This window comes from Sciurus vulgaris, assembly GCF_902686455.1.
Source record: "Sciurus vulgaris genome assembly, chromosome: 6".
NCBI lineage: Eukaryota > Metazoa > Chordata > Mammalia > Rodentia > Sciuridae > Sciurus > Sciurus vulgaris.
In genome coordinates this window covers 168815092-168838261 of record NC_136466.1, presented here as the reverse complement: position 1 = coordinate 168838261, position 23170 = coordinate 168815092, and the positions used below count along the sequence as shown (strand labels likewise).

At 35.9% G+C, this 23170-nt stretch overlaps 1 protein-coding gene across 2 annotated transcripts in view; it reads left to right on the top strand.

Moving 5' to 3' along the window:
• The window catches only part of ICE1 (interactor of little elongation complex ELL subunit 1), a 55221-nt gene that overhangs the window by 5577 nt on the left and 26474 nt on the right, over positions 1 to 23170 (top strand). For both annotated transcript variants that reach the window (XR_013764662.1, XM_079144917.1), the window contains exons 2-11: positions 6007 to 6065; positions 6603 to 6631; positions 9309 to 9333; positions 10128 to 10239; positions 12077 to 12153; positions 13160 to 13197; positions 15077 to 15159; positions 15350 to 15389; positions 15472 to 15528; positions 21481 to 21567. Coding sequence is in view for 1 of the 2 variants with exons in the window: in XM_079144917.1 (XP_079001043.1) it covers positions 6007 to 6065; positions 6603 to 6631; positions 9309 to 9333; positions 10128 to 10239; positions 12077 to 12153; positions 13160 to 13197; positions 15077 to 15159; positions 15350 to 15389; positions 15472 to 15528; positions 21481 to 21567 (607 nt within the window). In the remaining variant the exon portion in view is untranslated. The remainder of the gene's footprint in view (positions 1 to 6006; positions 6066 to 6602; positions 6632 to 9308; positions 9334 to 10127; positions 10240 to 12076; positions 12154 to 13159; positions 13198 to 15076; positions 15160 to 15349; positions 15390 to 15471; positions 15529 to 21480; positions 21568 to 23170) is intronic.

The window sequence follows — 23170 nt, the reverse complement described above, 5'->3', positions numbered from 1 at the left end:
TTATGAATTTACTTATTATCTGTATAAGTTACTTTTTTGCCTAGTGTAACTTTTTTCCAGCTGTACTGGCCATCTCTTCTGTGTACCTGCTCATCTCCTCCTGCTGACTTGCTCCTCTCCAGGGCTGTCCTGCCAAACCCTCCTCACAGTGTGTTCAGCCACTGCACTGATTTCACTTTCCCAAGGGAAGGAGGGATTATGGCAGCAGTATACACAGTGACATGCAGGAGGGTGTTGCATGGATGAGATTAAAACAGTCTGCTATAGAAAAGGAGCCAATAAAGAAAAAAAAAAGTTTTTTTGTTTTTTTTTAAGACAATGAAGTGCTCTGGAAATTATTTTAGTAAATAACTGCCTTATAGCTTGAGGGAATCACCCAGAAATCAAAGAAAAATAAGTCATTAGTTATCAGAAAATAAAAGACAGAATTAAGAATAATTCAGAACTTTCCTATAGACAACATAATACATGTTGAGCATTGCTCAACTCAGAATCTTAAATCTAAGATTTTGGAATATTTCATATTTTGAATTTTTGAATTAGGAATGCTCAGCCTGTAAAGTCTATGCAAATATTTCAAAAATCAGAAAAATTTGAAATCTGAAACACTTTTGATCTCAAGCATTTTGGGTAAGGCATCCTCAGTGTGTAGGAGCTTCAGAAGAGGAGAACAGGAGTCTGAGAGGAAAACAGTAATCACAGACAGCCCCTTCATGTTTTCTGGAAGAGAAGAACACTTGAACCTTCACCTCCTTCTGTGGAGCGCGGGCAGTAGTGAGTTCCAGCTGCATGGATGAGTGAGGAGGGAACCTGCAAGCCCTCCACCCAGGCTTACCCTGCTAAATTCTCATGGATCTAAGGCTCATTGTATTGAAACTTTTGTTTCAACCAATATAAATGATATTTGGTTCTTATTACAAGAGGGGAGAACGAAAAGAGTGTCTTACTAGGTTAAGAAGTATCTGACCAAAATCAAACAGACTTGAAACAAGGTCTTAGGAAATAATGTTAGGGACTAGAATGCTGGAGGTTAACTAAGAAGGCCCCCCACCATAGAATGCTGTGTTTTGTGTTGTTTTTACTTCTATGAGAGTTATGCATTAATACAGTTTAGAAAGACAACTAGATACACAAGATTCCTTAAGATAGTCTGCAAGCCCCAGTTCCACCCATTTCTCCTTTCCAGGAGACACCATTCTTAATTGCTTGCACTGTGTATGTTTTATGGTGAACTTTCTTATTAGTACGTTTGTATTGCTACTTCTTGTTTTTTCAGTTTTGGGCACATCTGTTGGATTTCTGACTTTGGAAGATGCGTGCCTAGACATATCCCGCTCCCCATTCTCTCAATGTACTTAGGTTTCAGATCAGTATTTGGTTTTGACATTTTTATGATTACATGTTAATTCAGAGCTAAGCTCTGGTGTACATTATTACTTTTCCTGTTTTCTCTAATAGTCACATCCTCAGTTCAGCTTTTTATTTTGAAAATATTAATGCATCCTTATTTTGCACCAGGGACTAGAGTGAATATTTTATATGTCTCATCCTATTTAATCCTGATAGCATGCCAACCATTTAACCTCTGTATTTCAGCTTCTCCCTCTGCAAAATTGTAAATAGTGCTAAGGCAGGGAGAGGTTAAGTAAATTTGTCGAAAGTCACTCAGCCAGAAAATGGTCATGAAAGAGGAATTTGAATCCATATGTGTGTGACTCTAATGCCAGACATTTCTTTGATGTTTCTAGCTTAGTACTGACATTACTTAATGGCATCTGGAAGCAAGGTGGGAAAGATGAGATAGAATAGCAAAGAATTCAAAAGAGAATGTGGGGAAAGAAGGCAGAGTCACTTCTGTTCAGAAAAATAATGATTTATATACCTCACTCAAAATAACGACATTCACGCACAGTTCTGTGGTAGTCTGGTATGAATGCCCTTTAATACTTTTGCGCCCACTGGCATTTTCTTCCCGGGGAGAAACTTCTTTCCTGTTCTAATCTGGGGCACAGCTGCCTTCCTAGGGCTTCTCTGCATCTCTGTCTGCTGTATGAGCTGAGCCTCTCCCTTGGCTTCTTCCATTCTTTTGGTGGAACATGTTCACATCTTTAAGTACCTCCCTGAGGAAGGATGTCTCTGGAAAGTAAGTTTGTGGAGACTGTTTGAATACCCAAATATTTATTGTACAGCATTTTAAATTTTGCTTCAAAAGTATGGGCTCACTTTCTAGCCCCAACACTGGGTCCAGTGTTTCTGTGAAAGCTGAAGCCCACAGTGCCAGATTCCTGGTGTGTGACTTGCTTCTCTTTTCTTTGGGATTCTTAGAGGCTCATTGCTTTCTCTGTAATGGCTTGACATTCAGTGTTGACATTTTGTGGTTTGGATCTTATTTGAATCCATGTGCCTGGTCATTTCAATTTGAAGACATCTGGCTTCAGTTCTGGAAATTTTTCTTAATATCAGTATTTCCTTGGTGTTTCTTTGACTTTTTAAAATTATCTATCTGTAACTCTTGTTGGACATATGGGACACTTTTATGACACTGGTTAATTCTTTTTCTTTTCTCATGTCATTGTTTTTGCTTTATGTTCTGGGATCTTTTGTTCAACTTTATGGTCAGAGCTTTCTGAGGCTTTAATTTTTGCTTTCCTGGTTTTAATTGAGCAATGATAGCATTGTTAAAATACAAGTTATCATAAGATATACCCTTTTAATGTGAGCAGTGAATGGTTTTAAGTATATTTACAGAATTGTGCAGTCATCACTACTAATTGTAAAATGTTTTCGTCTGCTCTCTAAAAGAAAAACTACCAACTGGCATCCATTGCCTCCTTCCTTTCTCCAGCTCCTGGCAGCCACCAGTTTACTGGATTTGTCTGTTATGGATAATTCATGTAAATGGAATCTTAGAATAGATGGCCTTTTCTGACTTGCTTTTTTAACTTAGCATAATGTTTTAAAGATTCATCACTGTTTTAGCATGTACCATTCATTCCTTTTCATTGTCCAGTGGTATTTCATTATATGGCTATCTTATCTATAACATTTGTTTATCCATTTATCCCTTGATGGGTGTTTAAGTTTATGTTTACATTTTGACTAGTGTGAATGATGCTACTATGAATATTAGTGTACAAGTTTGATGCGAACATGTATTTTTAGTTCTCTTGAGTGTGTATCCAGGAGTATGACTTCTAAATCCTGTGGTGATTGTTTAATGTAGGGAACTGCCAAACTTTCCCATAGCAGCTAAACTATATTACATTCCCATCAGCAATGTTTGAAAGTTCTAGTTTCTCCATGTCTTTACCAACATTTGTTAATATCCTTTTTCAAACTTTAGCCATATTTAGCGGGTGTTCGTGTTTGATTTTAAGAGCTCCTCCCCACTTTCTAAGAATTCTCAATGTCCTTTAAAAATAGCTTATAATTTCACAAGTTCTGCTTATATTAATAAATAACATTAGAGTTTTCTTCCCAGGTCTCATTTACTTCACACTGCTTTTGCTTGTTTTGGTCTCTCTCTTTCTTAATGGTAGTCCTGTGATTTGTGTTCAGAAATCCTCAGTTATTCATGAGTGGTTCCTGATAGGCTGGCTGTAAATTGAGTGTGTGAGGCTTTTGGACCCTGCACAGCTTTGCAGAATAGTGTTCTTGGCCATCTATTGATGGAGGAATAGCTAGTGCTAATACCTGCAGATCTTTTCTCAGGGAAAGTGCTTCCTTCTCTCTGGAGGACAGAAGGACTGTTTGCCTCTGTTCCAGAGCTTAATAGTGAGAAACTAGTGACCAGTCTCAGATCAGCGTGCTTAGGTTTATTTAATGCCTCTGCTTTTGGTGTGGTACCCCTGACCCAAGTGTTCTGGTGTCCCAGTCAGAGATCTGCTTCTGAAAGCAAGCTTGCTGCTGAGTGGTGGAGGAGCTGTTTCCTGAGGCATGTTGGGGATTGGGGATCGGGATACAATGCTTAACAAAAAGCTTGCAAGCAGTTCTCATTTTATTTCAGCTTCCTTACGTTCCTTCAGAATGACGTGTGTCAGTGATTTCCGAGCGTGTTGGAGTTCGCAGTACAGATGGAGCTAACTGCTCTACACGGCTGGCTTTCTTGGTTCCAGATCTGCTTTCCAGTTTCCACTTTTCTTTTATCTTCTCAGCCTTGTTGATTTTACCTTTGTGTGTGTGTGGGGGGGGGGGGGGGCGGGGGTCCTTTGACAATAAAAGGAGGAAATAAAAGCAGGAGAATGTATCTACCCTTTCTGTCCAAAAATCTGAATAAAAGCCCACCCTGATCCAGTTTACTCTGATTAGAGCTGCCAAGACCCTGTTTCCAAATTAGGCCATTCTGAGATAGGCAGGGAGGGCTGCACTTCAGCATGTGTTTTGGGGGTGGAGCATTCAACGACTCTCAGATGGTGACTGACAGTTCTCTACTTAGAAAGATATTTTTCCTTCACGAGAAATACTCATGATTTACCTCCTCTTCACACTTTTTGAATAAGAAAAAGGTATCTAAGTAATATTATGAGTACACATAACATTAGGAATACAGGACATAGTGCAAAAAAAAGTCTAGACATTATCATTCTTGAACATAAATGAAAACAAAAAGAACACACAACCTAACTGGGGTGGCACATCGAACTCATCAGGATAGTTACAGTCAGTGGAGTATCCTGTTGCTTTTATTCCAGAAGAATAAGGTACTTCAATATTAGAAACTGTTGTTTTAATTAATCTACTAGTTACATGTAAAAGGAGAAAAATATGCACGTTTAAACTAAATAGATGCATAAATTCATTTACTGTTAATACTCAGACATGATAAAATCTTTCAGCACAAGTTATATGACATGATCGAAGTATATCAATGAAAAACATGGAGTAGAGCAAACAATTCTAATTTAAGACAAGGACGCATAGTATTCTTCTCTACTCTTCACTATTCAGCCACGTGTTGAGGAATTAGTTCAGGAAGACCAGGGCAAGAAACAAAACATAATCATGAATTGAAGGAAGGGTAAAACCATCAATATGAATGTTGTAACTATTCACAAGAGCATACAAGAGAATTTCATTACTATGAAAAAAATCACAGTTGTCACCCAGCTGGTAAGGCTTCTGGAAGCAAGAACGATGGATGGGGATAGCTCACCTCTGGAGGGTGGCTTGCTGTTAAGCATGTAAAAACAGTCTGGTCTAGCAATGCATTGTTTGGACTTCATCCTTAAAAACAGAAAAGTCATAAAAGAATGGGCAAGGAAATCTGCTGCATGCTATTAGGAAAGACTGGAAAGTATTAAATGTCTTTTACAGAGACTTGGTAAATTGGGGGCATCCAAGTGTGTTCATATGTGCCGCAACCACTTGGAAAGGTAAGAAAATACTATGGGATTATTACTTGTATGGAATATGGAAAAGCTAGCATGGTTATATTTTAGAATATGTTATTATCCAAGTGTTCATTTAACAGGGTAAAAATATTTTTAAGTTTATAGCAGTGACTTAGAGCCAGATTAGTTACTGGTCTGTAAGTTCTAACGTGGATCCTTATGGAATAAATGTTTTCACTTACTCTTGGAAGCACTGTAATTGTCTGACTTGTCTCCTCCATATTACTTTTTGTTATTCTGCCATTTTTAAAAGAATTGAACATCTTTTGGGGTAGTCTTAAATCCTTTCATAAGCTATGTAGGGTAAAGAATGATGATTAATAGTCAGTGACCTAAAATAATGTTTTATTGAACTGTGATCCTGTACACACCATGAAAGCATCTTTACAACTACTTTATTGTTAAAAGGAGTGGTAGGATTTTGATAAAGAGGTTTGAGGGAGAGCATGGGCTGGAAATGTGTGTGTTTATACAAAATATAAACAATAGGCTTACATTTATAAGTTCGTGTAATATTAAACCAAACATTTGTATTTTATAATAAATATCATAGACATTCAAAGTAGTTAACGTGTGATGGAAACTTAAGTAGCTGATTATAGCTTTTTCCTTTCAGAACTTAAATGAATATGTTGATGCATTGATTACCTTGAAACAAAAAATTATCAATACAGAGTAAGTATATTTGCATGCGTTTGGTAGAATTTTGTAAGCCTGACAAACTGAAGTACCTGGTGGTTTTGGGCCCTGAGGGTTGATCTACATGGTGATGATTCTGGTAACACGCCTGTGAGTTCTGTCAGCAACGTAAACCTTGGTTAGTGGCTCACAGGTCTTTTAAACAAAGCTCCTGGGTTAGTAGGACGTTACTTTTGCTGAATTGGAATTGTTTAAAAGCTGTTTTGTGTCTTCAAAATCATTTTAGCTTTATGCTGAAATGTAAAATTTTCTCACAATATTTTATAGCCATGATTTGAAATTTAATTTTTTAATACTATAATAGTCTTAATGAAATTTAGGCCACAATGCTACTTTGATCAAAGGGACTTTGAACTAAAAGCTCATGTTAGTGCAATGCTTTTGAGGTATTTAACGTAATACATATTAGCATACATTGTTTCTGGAAACCCAGAGGTGAGGCTGCTTTGTATGATTTGCAACATAGCATATTTTCTAAATAAAAAAATAATCTAATTCTTTTCTTTGTTACAGTAATTTGCTAACAGAATATCAGAAGAAATGTGATGATATCCTTTTACTGTTTTTTTCTTTTGAATTTTTTGGATTTATGTATAATAGAGATGTGAGGATTTTTGTTGTCATCTTTTGGAAGGCAGTTATTTATAGACTCAATTAGAAAGTGTTTCTCATGGGCTTAGTTGACAGCTAATCCTTTTACTTTTAATGCATATTTAATTATAGGTTCTAAGATGAGATCAAGCTATTTGTGTTTCTATTACTTGAATTTTCTTAAGGTCTCATAAACTTTATAATAAAGTCATTTGTACTGAGGATGTGGCATCTTAGGACATGTTCTTGACACTTGGAATAACTTTCTGAATTTTCCTTTGAATCTGCAAAAAGTATACAACAAGAACATTCAAAATGGGAAATTGACTTGTTACTTATGTTGTGATTTGTAGTGAGTTAGTGTGTATCAAAAACCATATAAAATAATATGATTTTATATTCATAAGTAAATTATTGGGTTCAGTTTGTTCAATAAATAATTTACAGAGCACCTGTAATTTAGTTAGCTCTGGTTAAGTATTTTCTTAGCACCCAGAGAAAGGTCTATATTACTTGATCTTTCCATATCTTTTGATGATAATACTTGCCTTGATTTATGTCTCTCCCATAAAAATACAAAATTTCTCCCATGAAAATAAACATGCATGTGCCTATGGAGATCTTGGTAGTTCAGCTTTATTTTTAATGTTGGGACAGATTTCTGCCATCACAACTATTGAATCCCAAGTTCCTTTGAAAGCAATTTGAGACCTGCTTCAATATTATTTCTGGCATAGATCACTTAATTGTGGTCACCAATTATTTGTATTTATATCATGATATCTAATTTGTATAATTATAGCAATATAATCAAGATGTTAATATTTAGATTTATTTTTAGTGTTGGAATTTTTATTACATTAAAAATTGGAGGTCATTGAAAAATTTCTCATGCATCATTTTGTAAAACTATTAATTCATTTAATTACAAATGCATATTATTGCAAGAGTAACATGTTTGATTTTAAGAGTGGCACAGAAACAATTATTACAACTATTTCTAGATAGCTAAATAGGAGAATAGATGAGCAGCTTCTTAATGTGTTTATGTTAATCAGCTTTTTATTGCTGTGACCAAAATACCTGACAAGAACAACTTAAAGGAGAATAAGTTTACTTTGGGTTCATGGATTCAGAGATCTCAGCTCTTGGTCAGTCAACTCCATTGTTCTGGGCTGGAGGTGAGGAAGAATAAGATGACCCAGGAGAGTGGTGGAGAAAAGCTGCTCAGCTCTTGGCAACCTGGAAGCCCAGAAGGATGGTAGGGAGGAAGGGGTTAAGGATCTGTCCACTGGTGAGGTTACAGCTCTCATAATGAAATCATTTCACTTTTAAATGTTGCTACCTTGTTTAATACACAAGCTGATAATACAGGGACATCTATATGCAGACTGGAGTAGTATTCATTGTTTTGGTTTTGGAGAAGTGCTGTGAACTTTTTAAGGTCATGGGTAATGTACCAAGGAAATTACTGACTTACTCTTCTAAAGTTTGTTTATAAAAGTGTTTAAATAAGAATTATCAGCATAAATCTTTATAAGTTCTTGATTGCCAGAAGCTTACTGTGTGAAGTGATATTTGACTTCAGCCTGAGAGCTTCACATATTGAATTTTTTAAAAACACATTTTGCATTTGCCCCAAATATGTTTTTGTTATACCTTAAAAATGCAGTAGTTTGCTCTACAACTTGAAGACCCAATGTCACATGTTTATTATGACTTTCTTATATAATTTGCTTCTTTGTGCTACTAAAATAGCAACAGAATTCCTCTTTTCAAAATTAGAAAGTTATTTTTTCAATACGTGTACTCTGTTAAAATCATCATTATATTAGTGCTTTACTTTTTTGTTTAATTCTGACCATTTTGTTGTTTATAATTGCCTGTTTTCAAAGGGCAGGAAATACATTATTTTCATGACTTATTTTTTTGAACTTTTTCAAAGACTGCTGTAATTTAGAAAGAATAAAGTATATGTCAGGCTTCAGAAACTTGGTGATGACAGCAGAAGCTGCAGATGTGCTTTTATGAACAAACGTGCTTTGCTGCGCTGTGAGTGAATACAGGATGCTAGGAGGTGAAACTTCAAAGAATTGCTCTTGGCTGTCTTAGAGTATTTACCAATAAAATGGAAATGGGGTTATCAATTTGTCTGAATTGTAAGAGTGAAGGCCTATGTAGATATGATCTCTATCTTTTGTGGATTTTATGTTCTTGTATTTCTTTTCTATTTACTCATTAAGTGTAGTTATATGTGATTTTTGTTAAGTACATAACTCTTGTCTGTTGCAGTTATTCTCTGGAGTATTTGAGAAATGAAGGGCAAGTTATTGGGAATTCAGATACATATAGAATTCAAGATATTTTCTATTTACTAGTATAATGCTTGACCTCTATTCCTGTCATTTAACTCTCATCAATCATGTCTTCACAGGACCATTTTTATTTAGAGAAATAGATATTTTGGTAAATAGGAATAACTCAGCAAAAAGACATTACTATGTTATAGAAACTTAAATATTATTTTCCAGGGTTTATGATCTTGCTTGTATACACATTGAATACAGATTATTAAAGATAATTGTAAAAGTATCAGAAGATAAAATTCTCAGAATTTTCTTTAATAAGTTTTACAGCTGCAGTTTGCAAGAAGGTAAGCCAACCTGTTTTCATAGTTGATGATACCACTTGTTTGATTGTTTAATTTGGAATTCGTAGGCCAGATTTTAAACAAAGTCTAACAAAACATACCTAGGACTGATCCTTAATGTAGTATATGTTGCTTTATTGCTCATAACAAAAGATTTGGTTTTCCTATCAAATCATTCAAATGAATTTACTTAGGTCTTAAGGTGCAGCCCGGTGTTTCAACTTTTTAATAACTGTTGCTGACTACATTGCAACTGACATGAAGTTTATTGTTCTCAATTACTTTTGTCTACATGAGTTGCTCTGTTTAACATGGTTGTTTAACTAGTGTTATTTTAGTTTAAATAGACCTACTTAAAATTTTAGCAGTATTTCATGTTTTGTTTACAGTTATCCTTTAGAAAAAGGCAAACTGTGATTTCAAACCAAATTACAAAATTGCCTATCACTTAATTTGAATAAATAGGAATGTGTTCAAGATTGGAAGTGCCACGTTTGCAGACAGTTCTTGAGCACATTCTCCAGCAGAGAGAGACTTCCGGGGAGGTCTCTTTTTACTTGTTTCTCAAGTTGTTTTTTGATATATTTTTATCAAAAATAGACTATAATTCTAAGAAGTGAAAAGCAACATGAATATCATATCAGTGTAAGTAGAAGTAAATAGAAGAAATGTATTTAAAAGATTATTCTCCTTTTTTGTTTTGGTTCCAATTTGAAATTTCAGATCATCAATGTAGGTACTTAGTATTCAATGCAGATTCTCTCACGTAATGCTGTTATTGCATTGTCCATTTTTAGAGAAAATAGTACTCTACATCACCAAGTGGAGCAGATGCTTCAGAAAATTTCTCCTCTGCAGAAGTGTCAGGAAGAATTGGGATCTTTAAAAGCAGAGCTAGAAGAGAAAAAGGTACCTAAAGTCATTTCCTACGAAGGCTTATTGTCAGTAAATTAATTCTCTCACTATAATTGGTAAAAGGAGACTTTTAATGTGTTAACAAAGGAAATAAATTTTAAGTATCATAGTCTTAGAGAACCTTGAGCTAATCGACTAATGGCTTTGCATGATTACTAGCTCTACCATACTATGTTAGTTCCTTTTGCTTTTTGAGAGCATCAATAGAGAAAACTTAGAACTGAGAATTTTTTATTTTTTTTATGTGTCCTGCACTAATTCATATTTTTTCCCTAAGTTTGAAAAATGTGCAAAAATTCACACTTAAATATAGTGGAATCATTGTGTGTGACTAAGAGGGTGGGAAAGAATTTGGTTTCTTCCAGCAGTGCTGACCAGCCCAGGGTGAGACTCAGGGTATGAGTGAAGATGTCTTATAGAGAACTCCATCTCGTGATGCATGAACTAGTCAATGTATTAAGCACTATCTGTATATCCTTCTACCAGTATTGCCTGGCTGGCTTGGTTTGGTCAAGATTTAAGAACTCTGTTCTTTCTTGTGATTATGTTTGGTTCTTTGTGATTTCTCATCGTCTGTGAGCAGTGCATAAAATGAGAGTATTTCACTAATATATCACCTGCTGTCATAGGTAAGTGTTCAGGTTAGAGGCTACTTCCTCTTTGAAAGAATCTGATACTATTTATGCTATGATGACACCTTGGAAGAAGACACCTATTTTAGATTAAAAAAAAAAGTTGTTAGGTTTATCCTTTTGTGGAGTTTATTTTCCTTTTCAAAATGGAAGTTCCTGGGAGACATTTTTTTTTAATACCATAAACTTAGGGTAATTTTCTATATAAATTTTGGCTATCCTTAAAAAGAGGGCTCATGGCACTACACATAAAAATAATTGGAAATCTGCAAAATTCTATGGCTTGCATGAGACAGATTGTCTCTACCGTGGAATGATTCTCCCTTCCCAACCCATTGTCTGGCTCTTGTATGAGAGTATTTGTGCCTCCCTGGTCTTTCTTACATTGTGCTATTTCACTGCAGACATGTAACTATATGAGATCTTAGATACTTGAATGATACATATTTATTTACTATTTTATGTAAAAATTCCTTACTGTTTAACTATGCAGAAAAAGTTAAACAGAAGCAATTACAGTGTTCAGTTATGTCTATTGGTGATTATATAATCTGTATCTGAGAGGAAATATGAACCTTGGAGTCATACCTCAATGATAAAACTCATTCCCTTTGACTTTGAAAAAATAAATCGGACTCATTTGTAAAAAGCCTCTAGAGCCATTGAGATGAGAGACATATATATAAATGTCACACTGCAATATGACCCTCAATTACAGTGTCTTTCCTAGTCCATAGGGCCATCAGGGTGTATTTACTAGAGTTCATACATTTTTTCCCAGTTGTCATTAAGTTGAGTGATTTATTTTGTATTTTTCTACAGTAGTACTGATAACTAATATTTACTGAACTCTAAATTTCTTCATGGTGTATTGAATTTTATTGGTTGAGACAAAAATATTAGCTGTTTGATATTTAAACCAATTGTAAAGATTTGGAATTGTCTTAAAATAAGTTTATGATTTTATGTTTTGTAACTTTTATTGGATTATACTATCAATTATATTACTTGTATTAAGAATCTGGTTATACTCATTAAAATATTCAGTGAATTGTACTTTGATTTCCTGCTGAATGTATCTGTTCTTTTGATTAATTTTATACTGTGAAAGGATGACAATTTGGCTTATCCAGGTCAAAACAAGTAAAGACCTATGGTCAGTTTCTTTTATTTGGACAATATTTTTGTTTCTTTTTTAGAGTTCTCTAAAGTTGTATCAGGACACTCACCAGGAATATGCTCGTGTAAAAGAGGAATGCTTGAAAAGTGATGCACAGTAAGTAGTTTTAAGATTACTGCAGAAATGGGGTTTTTGTGTTTGAAAGTAGACAATCCATAAATCAGTAGTATTTCTCCTTTTTCTGCCTTTGGATTTGTTGGCCATAATTAGCAGTGTGATCTTGAAGTAGTTAATTTCCCAGCTTTGATTTCTACCTCTGTAAAATGGGAGTTTTATCTAGTTTGAGCAGTTACAAGGAGGTTTAGAAGGTCCAATGTTAAAGGGCTACAAAAAGGAGTACATAAAAGTTTTTTATTCTATACAAATGCATGTGTATCTCTGTGTATATAAACATAGCTATTGATTTCTTTTTTTGTGCTGATACTTCAACAGGTATCAAATGGAATGGGCATCTTTATTACCATTAGTGAAAAGTGCTGTTAAAAATATCCCTTGATTATTTTGACTTTCGGTACTACACAAAGTAGTCATGTGAACTGTAGAGACAGTGGTTTATGTGGATGTGATTCAGCAGTGACTTGAGATTCTTTCTCAGGGAGTTACCTTCCTTCTTGGCTCTTAAGAATCCATCTTAGAATTGGGGAGAGTCTCCAGCCTCTGCCTCCTGTAAGGTTGCTGTGTACACACAATCACCACACATGCTTCCCAAAAGTAAAATTGATTAGTGCTAGACTGACTCTTGGAGACCATCTGAATGAGACCATCAGCTCTAGATTTGGTCACTCCCTTTAGGGGCAGTCCCAGATGTGCATGTGGCAGAGCCCGAGTAGGTCCCCAGCTTGTGTTTCGTATGGAAAAGAATAGATTTTTTTTAAAAAAAAATCCATTTTATAAATATTGCACATTAATGGTATACTGTTCTTCCATAGGTTCTATTATCAGAACAATTGATGGTAATTTCACTTGTTGATAACTTAATACTAGTTGTGACTGAAATAATCTGTTATACAAATCTCAGTAATTTAAAAAATGTCATAAGCTGTGCAGTTTATTTTCTGTCGTACTGTTTTTCACTTTCTAACTTACGATATTTTATTATTAGGAAGAAGAAACTCGAAGCTAAGGTGAAGAAGCTGGAAGGTAAGTGGCACTAATGTACCACTTGGCAGCTATTTCAGATCCCTGGTAACAGGTTGAAGAACTTGATCAAATGGTTGAGTTGTTGTGAACTTGGTTGATACCTCTCTGGGTCATCCCAGGGTAAATGAAGCAGGGGCCTGTTCTTTCTTCCAGTAATCGGATCAGAATGTGGAGATAGAATGTGCCAATCCCTGAATGTTTATTATACTCAAAATAATAGCACCCTGCACTTTTATTGTAAAAAGTAACAATTAATGAAACAATTGAATTTTGAAAGTTGAATCTTGGGCTTTCTTATTTTTCCCTAGTGATACTACAACACATACTGCTTTTAATATCAAGAAACTGATGTGTTTATGGCACAACTGGAAAGATTTCTGTTGAAACTCATTAGGGATTGTCCAGTTTACATCTTGTACTCTGCACACTCCACTGTTGCTAGGCGCTTTTAGTTCACAAAGAAAACGCAGAGTGTAATCTCTTAGGTCCTCATGTTTCAGCTGACAACTTCAAAAATCAGGAATGAAACTCAAGGTCCTTTTTTTTTTCTTTCTTTCTTTCCCCCGCTGCATTGGGTGGCTGGGGTGTGGACCTCTTGCACACTAGAGAGAAACAGAAGCAGCTTCTGCTGCCTCTGTCCCTGCATGTGGTCTTCCTTCAGTTCCAGTGTGGGCTTCAGCAGCCATCTGATCTGCTGGGGATTTCCTGCCATTGCAATGACAGTGCCCTGCTCCAGTGATGGTGCATTTTCGTTTCATTTAGTGTGTGAAGTGATAGTTTAAATTTAGTAGTCCCAGTCATGACTTTATCTAGATTGAGCCAAATGTTTTAGACTTACTCTATATGTTTTGATAACATGTTCCTCAGATTTGATTGGTGTACAAACGTTGACAGTTGACAGTAAGGACACTGCTGTGTTTCTAAGTCTTCTTCTCTTGGTAGTGTGTAGGGTAAGTGTCTAAGGAAATATTTTGAGAGACCTGAAAGAGACTTTGAGACTCCATATATAGTTGTGAGCCAAAATTCAGCCTTTTTCATGTCAAAAACCACTTTCCCCTTAGTAAATGGTATGACATAATGAAGATTATTGAGGGAAAAAATATTCAAGCTTGTTGGAGTATTGTTACCTTGTTGTTTTAGGAATTTTGCTTTTCTTAGCAATTATGTGTGAGCACATCCATGTAAAATCAGTACTGTTCAGATTTTTAATAGTGTGTGGAATATTTGGTATTTCAGAACCAAGATCTGGAATGAAGGATTTGCTAAAGATCTAGAGAACTATAAAAATTCCTAAAGCGTAGATCACTAACAAAGGTATTTGGAGTTAGGATTAGTTAACCTGTTAAAGGGAATTCTAGTAAGTGATATTAGCCAAATTATATTATTATGTGCATATATGCATATGTAACAATAAGTCTCACCATTATGTACAACTATAATGCAGCAATAAAGTAATGTGGGGAAAGAAAGGGAATTCCAGAAAAGAATAACTATCTCTGCAAATATCAAGAAAGCTTCCCCTTTTTTCCTGCACCAGATAAAATGGTAGTAATTCTGAGATAAGATCACAATTTTAAAATCTCTAAGATTTTAATTATTGAAATGAGTAGACTGCAGGGATACCATGGCATCTCCCTAAAATAGTAGATTGTGGCCCTTCCTAGAAGGGCTTGGAAAATATTCTTAAACCCTGCATCAATTTTATAATTTTATAAATAGCTGGAAAAAGAAAAAGTCCTGCAGTTAGCCCTGACAAAGTACTTGAAAACTTTAAGAAATGAGAAAAGCTTACAATAGATCAGATTTTGAGTAATTTATTAACTTTAGTAGTAAAGTTAGTAAATTATTTTTGTTTCTTTTTTGTAATTTTAAAATACAGAGGCTGCTGTCAAGCAAACTCAAGACTTCAAACAACTAAGAAATGAAAAGAAAATACTTGAAAAGGAATTTAAGAAGACACAGGTACTGTATTAAACAGTGCATTCAACTGGAAGTTCCTGGTTTTGGGACTTCTATGGTGCGTCTGTTTTGACAGATGTACCAGCCAGGCAGAGTCCACCTAGTGACTGCAGCACACTTGCCTGTTAGGGTTGAACTAGCAGACTTGCACCTCTCATCCAGCATGAACACTGTTCGTGTTTTGTTTTCACAGGAAAGACTCGATGAATTTTCTAAACAGAAAAATGAGAAGGGTGAGTATTCAGTCAATGTCTACTTCAAATTTCTGTAGTGATATGCAATATTTTTAAATTGTTTTTCCCCACATTTTTTTAGAATTGAGACATATTGGAACACAAATTTCAAGTGATTCATATGGAAGTATAGATAAAAGTGAGTATACTGCAATTTTTGCTTTAATTTTGTGTATTAATTTTAGTGGTTTGGAAGATTCCATGTTACTCTAACATATAGTTGTAAAAGTGTCCAGGCTAAATATATGTTCTGTGTTAGAAGAAGCCATATATATGGGGTGGGCTTTAGATCAATATAGATTTCTAACCAATTTATTATCTTAAAATATAATATAGTGATTGAGAGATACAATGAAGAATGTTGTTTGGGAAAGGAAAATGTTTAATATGTATAGTTTCTATAGTTCTCAATAATTAGGTATTCACTAGATTATAATTTACAGGTGTGAATAATGAGGTTCTCACAGATTGCAGCTCATCAGATTAATATATTAAATAGCCTAGGTGCCAAGTATATAAACATTGTTAAAGTCAGGCAGGAAAACCATAGTGTCAAAGCCTTGCAGTGTGTTTTCTAAGGGCACAAGAGTTTAAGGAAGAAAAGTAAAATAGTGGCAGCCGTGGAATTGTTGCAGGGGAAATCCAGATGTGTCCCTGCACGTTTTTACTGAGTGCCTTGTGTGTAGAAGAGAAGGTATAATAACTTGAAAGTGAGAATTTGGGAGTTTTCACCTTAATACTTCTGTTTATTGTTTGTCCCTTGGCATTTACTTCCCTTTTTTCTCCCTTTTAAAAGTAGAGGTTATGAATTTGAATTTGCGCTTTTGTAAGTTTTTGTGGAGTTGAAATCATGTTTGTTAGGCACATGTTGGCATTTTCATCATGCCAATATGGGTTTTTTATTAAAACTTCCAAATGGAAATAATTAAAAACCTTTAAATTTTAGTGTGCAGCTAAGCAATGTCTCTTGAGAAGTCACCTTTACCCTTGTCCCCTTCTTGGAGAACAAGCTCACGTTTTCCTTGGTTTAAGTCTATTAACTCTTCACACCTTCAGTTGCCTGGGCACTGGTATCACATACACGCAGTTCCTGTGCCCTTGCTCTCCTGAGATGGAGCGAAGGGTGTTGCTGAGAGCGCTCAAAGACCAAAGGCATTGCATTCTGCTTTCCCAGCCGACAGTCAGCGGTTGAATCTGATTGTGTTCCCTTCTGGACTCCCAGGTCTGTTTAGGCCTTCCTGTTCAGTCAAGCCCCTTTTACCCACTCCTTACAGTTCTCTATCCTTACTTTCTACCTTATTTTTGTGTGGGTGTTTTTTCCCAGTCCTTATGCACTTTTCTGTATTAATACTGAATATTTGACTGCTGGAATACTTTAGCAAATTGAACACTAAAGAATATTGAGTTGGCTTCCCTTTACAAAAAGGATTCTTGAGTGGTACTTTGCCTTTCCTTCCTTTCAAATTCCAGTAAAAATAACCCAAGTGAAAAATAGTTTTCCTAGATAGTTGAGAATTTTACCATCAATAGGGTAAATTAATGAGGAAAATGGAAAGCAGAGGGTAACAGTTGCAGAGAAAATCACAGCCTGCAAAACGCAAATTTCACTGCAGAAGCCTGGAGTTTCCCCAGATTGCTGGAGGACAGGTGGAGATAGGAACAGGTCTTTAGCATTTGCAAATAATTAATTAAAGAGTGAAGGTGGGCCGGCCTTCTCATTTCAAAATCTATGTCTGGCCTTTGCCCATAGACTGTGCCCCAAGAGCAAATTTCTGAAATGGTAGCTGTGCCATGAGAGGTCCAGAGGGCAGTGCTATCAGAACATTGAGTAGTTGTTGCTGCTCTGAGTGTTCGTCACCCCTGTTCCTGGGAAGTAAGATGTTAGTGCACGCTGTGTAACCTGCACGTTTGCATCCACTCACCCTTGCCCCTCAAGGCAGGGTCATGAACAAAACTTAACTTACTGCCAGAGGAGGAGGACTACAAACATGCATGAAGGAATACACTCCCAAAGATGTTCTGCCCACACCTTCTTCTAAAACCTTGACAGATGTAGGGAGGAACAAGAAAGAAAGGTGCCCGGTTCAGGAAGACTAAGGAAATAATACTAAATCGTGAATGAGAAGTAAGGGTTAAAACCTGAATTAGTGTTCTTAGAGAAAGTCTAAGAGCATATCCACAAGCTGCCACTGTGGATCTTGGAAATTTAAAATGTGAATTCAGAAATAAATCTACTAAATAGGCTAATGTTGAATGGACTAATAGATGATTGATTTAATGAACCCAGAGATTAAGTCCAAGGTGTCTCTAAAGAAGGAGTACAAACGGTGTTAAAGAAAATACGAGGAATTGAAGGATAAAGCTAGTTGTCTCAGTATCCACCTCTTAGAAGTTTTCAGGGGGAGAACAGAACCATAAGGAGAGAAGGAGATTAAGAAGTAATAAAAGAGAAATTCACTGTGCAGAAAATACCCGTATGTTTATAGTGATAGGGTCTCCCCAGTGTAGAATGTGATTTTTTAATATAAACTCCACCTCTGACATGTTCTTGGTATATACCTAGAATCAAATGAAAAAAAAAAAAAAGTTGGGCTACAGAGTGATAGGTAATGGTCTTCCAAGAGTGCTAACAGGAAAGGAATAACATAAGAAAATATTTCAAGTTTAAGAACAGATTCACATGGATTAAAAGGGAATATTTAAGTTGATTAACACAAGTCATTAAGTGGACACTACCCTATACCTAAGAGCATGAAACCATATGGGAAAAAGAACTCTTGGGACTTCTAGGAGGAATAGCCACATCTTTCTTCATCATGAGCAACTTTAGTGTATTTCTTAGAAATTGAGGTTGAGAATCAAACATCATTACCCTATGTAAATGTGTGATTACACAAATGGTATGCCTGTACTTCATGTACAAACAGAGAAACAAGTTGTACCCCATTTGTTTACAATAAAAAATTTTAAAAAATCTACTCTTCAAAAAAAAAAAAAGAAAGAAAGAAAGAAATTGAGGGTGAGGGCAGTCAGGAGATGAAATTGGAACCATAATTACATATGCTGCAGACCACACCAAGTTCTTTAAAATACTTCTCAAACATTTATAAAAGTTGGCAAATACACAGCAGACTATCTACAATTTAATATGAGATATTAATACCTCCCCATTTCTGTAAGTTAATGAAATAAAGTACAGCAATTGACTTGGAACCACTGAAGGGGATGACCAGTCATTACGATGCTGGAGAAACCAGTAGCTGTGGCAAGTGTGAACAAGAGGAAAACCCACTGCACCAGGACTTGGGAAGCTGTGAAAGTACAATTTAGTTCTTCATTCCCACTTTCATATCCAAATGTGAAAAACCGATGAAATGGACCACTTTCTAGGAAAATGTGCTTTCAAATTGATTCAGAATAGTTGTAGACTTGAACAGAAAATAATCCAGAAAAAAGTTTTAAGAATTAATTTCAGTTCTAGTTCCACAATAGCTGCAGATGGTTTATAGGTGAGTTCTCCAAAGCCTTGAGTGAAAAAAAGTCTTTATTATTAATTTATTGTTTTAGAACGTAGAAAATATGGAATGTTTCCCTCCTATTTTCTTAAGCTAGCATCCCCCTATAGCAAAACCAGATGATAAGAATGAGCACCCTCAAGACTCAGAACTCTGTTACTTGATAACATAACTGTAAAAATACTAAATAAAAACTTAAGGCATCAAATCCATTAGTTACTTAGAATACAAATTATGATCTAAGGATTTATTTCAGGAATATGACAGCTGGTTCAAAGAATATTATGTTCATCTCAATTCAGTATATAATAGGAAAAAAGTTCAAACTTGACAAAGGTGAAGAATTGAAAGCATAGTTCTTAGAGTCAGAAACAAGGCAGGGATGCTTTTGTTACTTCCATTCTTTATGTACTGGAGGCCCTAATCAGCATAGAAAAATAAACAGAGTAAATGCTGCAAATACTCCTAAGCAAGAGTCAAAATTGCCATTATTTCAGATGATATGACCATGTGGAATACCCAGAGGTCTCAGCGGGAAAAGTAGTTGTTACTACTTGATCAGGTTGTGACTTATACAATTGACATTCACGGTGCACCAAGGGGGATACAAAACCCTTTCTTAAGTGACGACTGGACTGCCAGATGTCTGGGAGAGGCCGAACAGCAGTGTGCAGTGCCTCTGGGAGAAGACCGCAGACTTCTGAAGAGGCGTGAACACTGAATCAGCGTTATGTTTTGGATGAGCAAACTCAAAAAGCATGAATATGCGAGATTCTTCCTTCAACATATTTATAACTAGTCTCACTAGAAATCCCATTACGGCATTCTGTGGAAAAGAACAGGTGTTCTTTTGTCCAGAGTAGATGTTCAGAATAATAAAATTTTCTAAAAGGAAATAACTGAGCAAGGATCATACCATGACTATGTAATTACTATCTATCATGTTAAAGAAGTGTGGTATAGACACCAAAACTACAAAGCAGTGGAATGGCAAAAGCCAGAAACACTCCTATAGCCTTAGATTGTGGTAATGGGAGAATTGTAAAGAGTTAAGGACAAGTGTATGTTCAATTTAATGAGATTTTATCTTCACAACTGAGTAATGAAGCCTCACTGAAGACTGTTTGTTGGGAATGGATAGCTTTTTACGGTCAATGAGAAGTAATGCGTGCTCAATTAGAATAGGCATAGCTCTGTTTATTAGCCTCCATAGGAATGGAAAAGTAACTTTTTTTCTTTTTTTTTAAGGTTCCTTGTTTGCTGCTTTGGGTATACGTAATAAGCAGGGATCCTGGTCAGGTCATTTAAGCAAAGGGGATTACAATATTTGGAAGCAGGCTTTTGGGTAGGTTAAATCACAATGTAGATAAGCTATTCAATCACAGAATTTTAGAACTCAGAAGTGAATGTACCTCACACAGTGGTAATCAGAAGGTTGCTTTGGCTGTGTCTTCCAGATTTGTCCTGGTTGCCTTTCTGGGGGCTTCATTTTTAGAATGACACAATTTGCTCTTAAATAAAACTAACCTTATTTAAAAATCTGTGGTTGATTTCCTGGAGATACTTGGGTTTAAAGGGTTGGTCATCTCATATCCTGTTGAACTGGATTAAAGATTTTACTAATTTCAGTAAATGTTTAAGGTTAATTTAGAAACTGAAGGAAATTATAATAAAGCTTTGAGGTAGACTGAAATTAACTAATAGTTAAAGCTAGTTTTCATGGAATTTTTACTAATGTAGGTTGTTTTTTATGCACGTTTTACCACAAGCTATTCATATTTATATTTTCATGAATACTTTTTGTTTTAGAAGGTATTTTTGGAATCTTGTATATAACCATTTTAAAAATCTTTAAAACCCTAGTGTAATATTCCTACGAATTTCATTAGCACTGTCTTGGTTACTTCCTTGGCCTTTCAACTTGAATCAGCATTTCTTAACTATTTTTAGAGTCTAGACCCTAAGAAAATATATAAAAATTCCAAAGGTGTCACTGTCTTTATGAAAGCATGTGCTTCTCCTTGTCCACATATTCACATCCACACATTTGGCCTCTAGCCCACTTCCCCTCAAGATCATTGTTGGATTTTCTAGATCCGTGCATCCCCCAGGTGAGTTACAGCATGGTCAGCTGTTGACCTTGCCGATAGTCTCATCTAACTGACGGATGCTTCTCTGCTGTTCTGGTGGAACACAGCCCTGTTCCCTCATTTCATACTGATTAACTAGGCCTCCTTTCTCCATCTCATAGCACTCTCTAGAGACTGTATGTGGGCCCAGAACTCATCTGTCCAATGTGTAGATAAAGGTTAGGAAGCCTTCAGCTAAGTAGATAGGGACTTTTGGGTGTCCCCCCCCACCGCCAACCCTACACCAAAAATAAAGAAATCTGTGCTATTTAATTTCTACCTAAAGCATTGTAGACCTTTCCATCGATAATTAACTGAGCTGTGCACAGTGGTTGAGTTTGAGGAAGGTATTTGGATATGTAGTCTTCTGAGTCCCTAATAAATCCTGATTTCACACAGATATGCTTGAACTAAATAACATGGTTTTAATGCTTTATTCTTTTACAGGAAAAGTGAAACTGCTCCTGAAGGAACTCTGGCTCTGTGTAAATACAGCACACCGACTACCCAGTGAAGGCAGCAGACGTGTCCCAGGTGAGAGAGAAGCTATGGAAGTACCTTTCGTATGTGAAAGTCGAAAACTTATCATGGGCATCCGCAGCCTGTGGTTTTTAACGTCTCCTGAATCTAACAGTAGAGGAGTGAACCAAAGTCTAGGGGGCAGTTCTTATTGTACAAAACTTCTCTGCCTTCAGTGTGCCTTCTAATCTTAGCCAGTGCATTTAGCTTTTGATATTTTCATAGCAGCTTTCACCAGAGAGCAGTCAAACTGGAAGGACAAAAAACAGTGACATATCTGGCAGGTGTATGTGGAAGAGTGGAGGATGCACAGCTTTTTAAAATCATTTCATGTGTTCAGTTGGTTCACTAGCAGTTTAACTTGTGTTTTGTATACTTCATCAGTTCTGCTGGCTGAACTCCTTGATTTTCAGTATGATGATGTGGAGACATTCTGCTGTGTACACACATGTTCTCAGGATTTCAGATCTGGGAATCTGATATTAGGCATGCCTAGTGGAAGGGAGAGAGATAGCAGACGTAGATAAGATTCAAGTGCTTCTTATTTAACTCCTTGCTATTTTACTCATTTCCTAAGATAAGCTGCTATAAATTCATAGATCATTAAAGATCTAAATCAGTAAAAGCATGTGTACCTAATTTTCCTACAGGTTTCTGAAAGCAGAGTTCCCTCAGAAGAACAGTCATGGTCAAATGCTGGTTCTTGGTTGTGCTGGATTCAGAACTTGTCAGGTGTCAACAGACATATTCGATGGGGTTTTTCTAAATAAATTTTTCCCTCAGTTCACTTGCTAGATAGTAACATTGATAATAATCAAATGGTACCTGTAATTTCTAAATTAGTTTCTACAGTTTAGAATTTATCTGTTAATGCAGAAGCAGTCTGGAGATTTTTTTCAGCCTTCTATGCCAGTCAGTAGTTATACACGAAGTGCTTGGTTTTAAATGTTGCTAAAACTGTTTTTTGAAAGACTGTTCTTCACTTAATCTGATGCTTTCATTTAAAATCACCATTTTAGGGCTAAGTCTATTGTTTATTTAACTTCTCCAAGGGAGAATGGAAAGCACAGCATCTCTGGAATCTTAATATACCATATAATATCTTTTTTAAAAAAGTTTTCTTTTCATATGGAACAGTTACAAAAATAGTGTGAAGAATTACCTTAGACACCTTACACATTTTCCCAATTTTATCATTTTTCATTGCCAGTTATCAAAACTGAAACGTTTGACAGTCCTGTTAATGTAGACCTCATGTGAGTTTTACCAGTTTCCTCACTTATTTCTCTTTCCCTTCCAGGATCCAGCCCACACCCCCACGTTGCCTTTAGCAGTCATCTTCCTTTAATCCTCTACATCTTGACCATTCCTCAGTTTTTCCTTTGGCACTTTTGGACAGCATGATTTTGTAGAAAGCCTATGCTTTTGGTGTGTCTGATGTTCTCTCATGGTGAACTGATGGTGTGTATTTGTGGTGTGGACACCACAGTGGTGATGTTTCCATCTGCTCGGGGCATTGTGCTGGAGATAGGTGATGTAGACACGGATTATCAAACCATTATCCACATAATTTCCCTAAGTAATGGATCTTGCCTGCTACAATTACTACTTTGGTGTT